Genomic DNA, 8799 nt, shown 5'->3' on the forward strand with positions numbered 1-8799 from the left:
GGAACCCGAAATCATTCTGACCTTCTCTCACAAATTTTATCATAACTCATGATTTACAATTCCATTGCTTACATCATTTCTTTTATAAGAAACTAGACTCAATAAGATTTAATTTTATATTTTATTCATCCTCTAATTCCATTTCTATAATTTTTGGTGATTTTTCAAAGTTAGACTACTGCTGCTGTCCAAAACAGTTTTAGTGCAAAATGTTGATTTCTATTTTGCCCCAAATTTCACAATTCATACAATTCAGTCCTTACTCAATTAACCCCTCAATTAAGATAATTTTCTCAATTAATACTTTTCCTAGACATTATAAGTTATTTCATAACTATTAAAATTCATAATTTCCACATAAAACTCTAACTTTAAACTCTTTTACAATTAGGTCCCAAACATTCACTTTCTATTCAATTCTTTCAAAAAAATCAGCATATAAACAATTTAAAGCTCTAATTCTATGCCAAATAATCATATAATTTCATCACATATTCATAGAAACTTTCAATTTCTTTCATAGAATCAAAAACTAATGAATTCAACAAGTGGATCTAGTTGTAAAAGTCACAAAATAAAAAAATTTCAAGAAATAATCAAGAATTGAACTTACTTGCAGTAAAAATATGAAAAATAAGCTTAAAGGAACTCTTCCATGGTGTTTTTTCTGATGAGAATGCAAAAAAATAAAGAGAAATCTAGATAATTCCACTTTAGTCCTAGCTTTATTAAGTAAATTTTGTAATTTTCCAATTTTGCCCTTAATTCTCCTTATTTTCTTGCTGATTTCATGCCCTTACCGTCCAGCCCAAAGAGATCTTGGGTCTATTTTCCTTTTAAACCCTCTTTCTTTTATCATTTAAGCTATTTAATCATTCCCCACAATTTTACATTTGATACAATTTAGTCCTTTTTATTCAATTAACTATCAGAACTTTAAAATTTATTGACGAAACTTTAATACTAACTTATTAACACTCCATAAATATTTATAAAAATATTTATGGCTCGATTTAAAATTCTCGAGGTCTCGATACCTCGTTTTCGATTCTAATTATTTTAATATTTATTTTTAGTACACTATTCACTATTTCAAAATTTTTCCTAACTTCACATTTAACTTATACTCACTAAATTAAAAATATTTCCTGGTCATTTTTCGGATTTAGTGATCTCGAATCACTGTTCCGACACCACTGAAAATTAGGCTGTTACAAAATCTCATTATCATTTTTTTTTATTCCAAATTAATCCTAAACCTCATAATCAAGAATACCTAATTTTTTTACTTTTTAAATTTCCCTTTTTCTTTCACAATATATTTACTAATATTAGTAGAGTCAAATAGTAAGAAATTCGATATTTCTTAAACAAAATTTTAAGTTGTGAATGAAAAAAAAGAGAAGCTTTTATCTCCATTTACGGGTCTAACACCATATATATTGTAGAAGGTAAAATTAGGAAGAAGCAGAAAGAACATTAGGTGGAGGTGTCCTAAGATTTGCTTTAATTGGATTGTTAGCATTTTTCCCTTAGTGCAATGATTTCCCCTAGTTATAAATTTTCGAATTGATTGAATAAAAAATTATCATATGGTTATTTAATATTCTTTCTAAGATATTTATAATATTTTTGCAAGTAAAGCAAATTATATAACAAAAATCGGCTCACAGATTACTTGAGGTTTAACAAACATTAAATTATATTATATAGTTAGATTATAATGCGAGAAGACAATTTATGTTTATAGGTAATCTAATTTTTTTGTAATCCATGGGATTAGATTGATCAAATAATTCATATCAGTTGTAGACATGATAAAGTCCAATGTGTGTTTCATGTGAGAAGGTTCTACACCTATATATGGTGAAGTAGACTGGAAGCGTTCCATGTGTCAACTATGCATGTAATTGTGAGGATTATGCTAGTTGAGATGTCATTGACGAGTGAGGTTATTTTAGACCTGGTTGGTGAAGTATATATAACAATTGTCACCCCAAATCGAGGGAAAAGTTATAAAATGACCTTTCCTAAGACGAAATAATAGAGTTTCGGATTTATGCTTTTTTAAGAGGGGTAGGAGTCTTGACAACTTGTACTTGAGCAATACATGTGATAGGGAAGAGTTGCATGCTACATACATGTTTTATAACCGTAATGACCTTGATTTTGGCGAAAAAAATTGTCATTTGAGTTTTTACCCATTAAACGAGAATGTTACGTGTTTGTTTTAATAGGATGGATGAATCGGAGGATCAAAATTGTTGAGACACGTACCCACATTTAATTGCTTTGAAGAATTATGCTATCTTGGAATTGTGCACCGCATGCTTGGGCCTTGTATAGGTAAGGCTCTCTAAATTTTGTTAAGTCTTTATGCTGCCACATTAAGAACTTCAGAATTTTTGAGGAAAAAGTCTTCAGAAGCTTTGTGTCATCTTGAGTTTTTTCCATGTTGGAATATCTACCTTTTGTTTCTGTTTAGTAAGTTTCTAAGGGGTAGTTGTCTATTGTTGTTGCGGTTAAAAAGTGCATTTCAAAAGCGCAGTAAAAAAAATACGGTGAAAAAGTGTTGTTTATTAATTTTCAGCGTTCTCTATTGTTGTAAAAGAAAATTGTGGTTGAAGGTTAAAATATTGTTTTAGATATGAAGTGAAAAGTTAAAATTAGTTAAATTATATGATATTTAAATAATTTAATATAATGGTACATAAAGTATAATTTTTAAACACCTTTTAAATAATTAATATATATTATTTGTGAAATGAATGATACATAAAATCATTTAAAAATTTAAATATAATATTAAATTATATTTTAATATTTTAATATAATGATACATAAAATATAAATTAATCTATTTTATATATTTTTTAAATAATTAATGTAAACAAGAGTATTTTGATACTTTTCACTCTCAAACACAAATGCCAAAAGTTAAAAATACCTAAATATCAATTTTTGTGTTTGGGTGAAAAAAAACACTTTTGTAGAGTAGTTTTGACGCCAAAAGTCATGGGGCCTAAGCCTTTACCTTCTTGCTTTGTGTTTTAGGCATTGTTAGTAATAGTTTGTCTTGGTAAATTGTGATAAGATCGGTATTTGAGTGAGTATTTTTTCATAAGTTTCCTCTTGTTATGTTGTAGGGCACATGTTCAAATCCCATTAATTGCAAATGTTGAGATTTCTTTGATGGGTGATTAAGTTCACATGCAGAATCTACCTCTTTAAACACCCAGCGAAGCTCTCTCACTATTGAACTTGTCGCCTCTTCAAACACTCGAGCTCTAAGTAGAGTTGAGAGACAAAATCCCCATTAGGAATAATACCAACCAGGGGTGAATTTAGGGGGGTTGGCAAGGGCCCCACCCCCTAAAATGAAAATTTTTCTAATTTTTACCTTTAAAGCTTTAATTTAATAAAGGTAAAATTACACTTTAACCCTTTTTAAAAATGATAAAATTTTGATTTAATCTTTTAAAAATTACATTTTTACTATTGTAAAAATTATAATTTAATTTTTCCCCTAAAAAATTTTTCTGACTTCGCCCCTGATACCAGCCTGTTGAGGGATGGTTTATCAACTTTCAACAAATGACATTTTAAAAACTTCTCTTGAAAGAGTCAATTTCACCTATAGTAAATATGTACTTAAAGAAAAATATGTACTTAAAAGAAAAGACAAATAATTGAAGGCCATAGCTTAAACTAGTGGACTTGTAAAGAAAACGTAAATCTTCCAAAATCCCAAGTTGAAAACACTTAAAACAAGCTTAGTAAATCTTTCTCAACACCCTGCCTCAAATGTCATTATCAAATAGATACAATGTTTGAGGTTTGCATGGCTTATGATAGGGGACCCTAATTGTTTTTTTTTTTTAACTTTTATATAGTGACAAAATTTTATTATTATAGGACCTTTCGTTCTCCAATCTTTTTTTGAAAAATAATTCTACTATCTCAACAGTAATATTGTCAATCGAAAATTTCTCTAGCCTCAAGATTTTTCGTGTTTACAAGTATAATATTAGCCTCTAAGGTTCTTTTGTAGCTAATACTACAAGTAAAATGCTTTTTAGTGGTGAAATATTTTGGTGGATTTTAATTTCTTCGGTAAAATTAATTTTTTTTAGCAACTAGACATAATTTATGTTGAAAAATGACCATTTGCCAATTGTTATTGTTTTTGTTGTTTTTTGTTCGTGAGGTTAAACTAATCAAGTAATTGGTTTGTTGATTTACCTGGTTCGTACAATTCAATTAAATTAATCATTAAAAATTCATAAAAATAAAAATAAAAAAATACTGCAACTAATTTTTAGTTTCGATTCCTCCCGGTTCACAAGTCAATTAATCTAATGTCTCTTTGAACTCATACCCCAATTGACTGGTCCAGTCAGGTTTGATCAACCAAGGTTTTCTTTTTTCTGTGAAAAAAAAAACAATGAAATAGATTTGCAGTTTACATGGAAATAGATTTGCGTGTTGAAGGTAGAAAAACACACACTACATGCATGTTTTTGTAGTTTACATAGAAATATATTTGGAAGAGCTAAGTGGAATTTTTCAGATTCTAGCATGGAGGAAAAAAGGGGGAAAAAAAAAGGAAAACATCTAAGAAGCGTATATGATGTTTATGTTTTTCAACTCTATCTCTCAATCTCATTCTTCCTCAACAATATCCTTTGGATAAACCTGCAAAATACAAATATAAAAGACATTGTTATACAAAATTCATTGGCAAGATAATCATGCATGAAAAAATTATGTTATTCATATACGTGTATGGTTAGGTTTTTCTAAGTTGATTCATGTATGTAAATGATTCTTCAAGGTCATATCCCTATGTGTAAAATACGAATGTTAGATATAAATAATTTAAGAAAAATAAAGACTTAAAGAAATATAGTCAAAAAATTATCATGCACGAAGAAGCTATGTTACTCAATCGCAAGTATGAGTATTGGATATAGACATGCATATCACAAGCGTATGGTTAGAGTTTTTGTGAGTTTTTTAATGTATTTGGGATATTTTTGAAAGTCATATCATTGTGCTTATATGTCACACATGAATGCCGAACACAGGTACGAAAAAACTGGAGCATCCTACCTGGCCCTTCCGCTCCTCACTGAAGCTAACAGTTCGGAGCTTTAACTCTCCTCTGCTTGTTGTCAACTCATCTAATAACTCAGCATCAAACCTTTCAACTGCATCAGCCTCATTCTCAAGACGAGATATATCCATTTCCTAACAAAAAAAAAAAATCAACATTTTTAGATGTTTTTGTTAGTTTTTTATGGCTCCACGAAAATGACCAATAGCAAATACCCTTGAAGAGAAGCTGAGGGATGTTCTTGGGAAGGCACCGGTAAGCTCCTCATATTCGGCCGCATCGAGTTCACGGAGATAATTTGGGAGAATGAGCTTTGGGAGAATGTATTGCCTTATGATGATGAGAAGGAAGAAGGGCAATGGAAACAAGATTCCAGCTATAGGAATCCATGTTACACCAAAGCATATGAGGAGATATATGAACTGGAAGAGTGTAAACATTGCCATAAATCGGTACGGTACTGACTCCACGAATGAAGCATGAACATGTTCCAACACCCTGCAAATTTGGATCATTGATGCAGCAGAGGAATTAGCAAATTGCCTAGGAATGTGTTTATTGTGAACAATCAAGGTACATGAAGCAAAGAGAATGCTGCATACTTGTATCGCCGGGTAGGTGTGATGAAGAGAAGTAACATCCTTTCCCAGAACTGATTACCGGGAAGACTATCAATGGCCATGTACGAGAAATATCCCCAAAGAACCGATGTAGGTATCAACTTGATTGCAGGCATAGCGCATACTGATGCAGCAACTAGGAGTGACTGCAAAAGATTGCTCACTCTCTGTTCGTTAACTCGAACCGGCAAGTAGGCATCAATATGCTTTTCGGGATCAAATGTTTCCTTTTTTATTTCTCCTTCATTTTCACCTTTCATAACAACCTTCTTCAAGTCTTCTAACTCTTTAACAACTGCAGTCTGTAATTGGAATAGTTAAAGGTCAGATGCAGGCATTGTATAAGACTTATCGTTATGTATTCGGAGAATACGGACCGGCAATTCGGGGTTGATGCAAAACTACGAGTTGTGGACTAAAATGTCATTTGCAATGTTTCAAGATAAAGGATCACTTACTTCTGGACTCTTGTCCATTTCGATGAAGACCGCTTGCATCTTGCCATATATTTCGGAGTCACTAGCTTTCTGCTTTATGCTTTCTTTCGCACTCTCCACCATTTTTCGTCGGATGACCTGCATTTCATACACGAAAAATTAAGCTTGTAACCAGGTCAATTATATTTAATAGGAAACTTTGCTTTAGAATGTATGTACCCACCTGCCCTTTGAGAACTGCAAGGCTCTTAGTATGCATAGGAGACTGTGGTAGGACTCCATTCGAAGGAGGGAGGCCGATTAGTCCACAAAGTAAAGTCTGCAAGCATGTTACCAGTGGTAAAACGTAAGCATACGATAAGATTGTTTATAATTCGGGTGGTGGTACCGTTCAAGCATGAGGTTTACCATGAATCCGAGCAGCAAAATGTCATAATGATATGCAGATGGATTCTTGAGATTGAATTCCTTTTGTTGTGCCATTTGCGAAGCAACGCTGTGGTCGAAAAAGTAAAGTCCCGCAATCATCACAGCTGGAATAAATGCAGCAAAGATGTACAATGGAGGGACCCTTCCCATATCCTGCAATTTGATTATTTATAACACTGTCAACCTTGAACCTTGTAGCCTTTTCTTGCAAGACATATACGATAAACGAGTATGGTTACCTTAATTACGGTCCAATGTTGTGTTGATGCAGATTCCCATGGCAGAGGACTAAAAAGCCTTCTTGGAACCCCAGAAGGAACTTTGCTTGGTACACTAAATGACATTGCTGTCCACACTACAACCATTAAAGGTACCCCATAATCTGCAATGAAGCTTCTAAACCACCCTGTACAACATTCAGCGGCCATTTATGAGAGCTTATTTTGTATACTAAATCTGAAAGTAGTCAAATGCTATGAATCTGTTTGCTTGACAAACCTGTGCCATACCACCATGACCTCGCCCTTCGACTTTTCAAGGCAGTATAGAGAAGGCCAAGCGAGAATATGATTCCCAACAATCCATTTGTGTAAAGCCATTGAAATTGATACTTCTCTAACTTCGCGTCTTGATGTTCGGGAACTTGAAATTCACTCACAACTCCCTGCAATCGAATCATCAGTAGGTGTATAGAACTCAATATAGTAGATGATTTATTTTCTTTTGATCAGATTTTACCTTGATAGCCTCTTGAATAAACAGAACACTGATCAACATGCCGAAAAGCTCGCCTGCAATCCTTGTGAACCTATTAATTACCGTGCAAGCATTGAATACTGCAAGCAGAAACAACAAGAGAGCAGTCCAAACACAAACCCTGCAAAACATATATCAACTTAGAAGATTAAATACTTCCTAAAACTTCCGCAAAACTGATAACAACAGAGACTCGTTTTACCATCCGACCCAAGCCAAGTATAGTTCCTGCCCCAAGTCATCTCTTCCTTTTGCAAAGTTATACAAATATGTATACATGATAACAGTTGGCTCTGCAACTCCAAGAATCAAAAGTGGTTGGCCACCGAATATCGAGTGTAGAATACCGCAAAGGGCAGTCGATGCCAACGTTTCAACCGTGCTTAGGCTCCCATCTAAACCCAAATCCATGTTAAACATAACCTTTTAACTTCACCATTGAATACTGTTTCATGAATGGAACAGTGACAAACCTGTATCTCGGCTCAGTTGCTCGCCAAAGGCGATAACGGGGAGAGCAGAAGCAAAGAAGATATAGGTAGTTGGGGCTAATATCCTACAAAAAAGGAGAACAACTATTTGAATATATACCAAAATTTACTTTCATGTTACGCATTTTATCAAATGCATAGAGATGTATTATACCCCAGTCCTGAACGAAGACCAGTAATCCAATCTTGTTTATAGCAACCTGCTCTTCCTTTAACATCATTTGCAATACCCTTAAAAGGGGCTTTCAAGTTTTCCATTTCTAGTGGAAAAGATTTGGAAACTGAAATAGAAAATATGAACCAGTTGGATTGTTATTATATTGAAGTCATATTCTTTTATGAAATTCTAACAATTTAACACATACAAACTTTGACTTGGAAGAAGAAAAAAACAGGGCAAGATTTTTCAGAAGAAAACTTTGATTTTACTTTCATCACTATTTTACTGTCAACCAAACATAGCATTAGTGCCTAACATGTTTGGTTTCACATTCATAACCCACCCACCCCTCACATGGTAAACTACATTATAAACATAAAAACATATACATATACATATACATATACATATACATATATGCATTACATGCATGTATATATATAAAACAAATGATTCAAAACATGCAGATTGGATTATAGACAAAGATTTAGAAAAAAAAAACAGGGTTTTTTTACCAGAAACTAAACAACAATAATAATATATTGAGAGACAATGGCAAAAAAAAATTGAAAAAAAAAAACAAAGGCAACCCAAGAACAAGAGTTTCCCTACATGTCTATATAAAACAGCCGTCAGTCTCTGGATGTTAGACTGGGGTTCTAAGTTCAAACTGTTAGTGACAAACTCATGTATTTGTATGATGCATTTTTTTTATTTTTATTTTTTGTCAATTTTAGGGCTGAGAAGAGAAAGCAATATAGCCAATGAGATTGGCCAAAAATTGTAGGGA

The 8799-nt window shown here is 32.7% G+C and overlaps 1 protein-coding gene across 2 annotated transcripts; it reads right to left on the reverse strand.

The window, feature by feature from the left end:
* Positions 1-4461: 4461 nt before the first annotated feature.
* LOC107937358 (boron transporter 4) lies at positions 4462-8596 on the reverse strand. Of its 2 annotated transcripts, none has more exons than XM_041116279.1 (14): positions 8525-8596; positions 8004-8130; positions 7832-7914; positions 7561-7753; positions 7341-7479; positions 7101-7266; positions 6842-7008; positions 6582-6755; positions 6397-6492; positions 6195-6311; positions 5719-6038; positions 5332-5614; positions 5113-5250; positions 4462-4695 (listed from the first exon to the last, which is right to left on the reverse strand). In XM_041116279.1, the coding sequence occupies exons 2-14, from the start codon at positions 8105-8107 to the stop codon at positions 4663-4665; spliced, it is 2013 nt and encodes a 670-aa protein (XP_040972213.1). In that variant the 5' UTR covers positions 8108-8130; positions 8525-8596; the 3' UTR covers positions 4462-4662. The 2 variants fall into 2 exon arrangements, with proteins under 2 accessions (XP_040972213.1, XP_016725714.2); XM_016870225.2 differs by having other exon boundaries at positions 8215-8526.
* Positions 8597-8799: the final 203 nt, after the last annotated feature.

Source organism: Gossypium hirsutum, chromosome A06 (assembly GCF_007990345.1).
Source record: "Gossypium hirsutum isolate 1008001.06 chromosome A06, Gossypium_hirsutum_v2.1, whole genome shotgun sequence".
Lineage (NCBI taxonomy): Eukaryota > Viridiplantae > Streptophyta > Magnoliopsida > Malvales > Malvaceae > Gossypium > Gossypium hirsutum.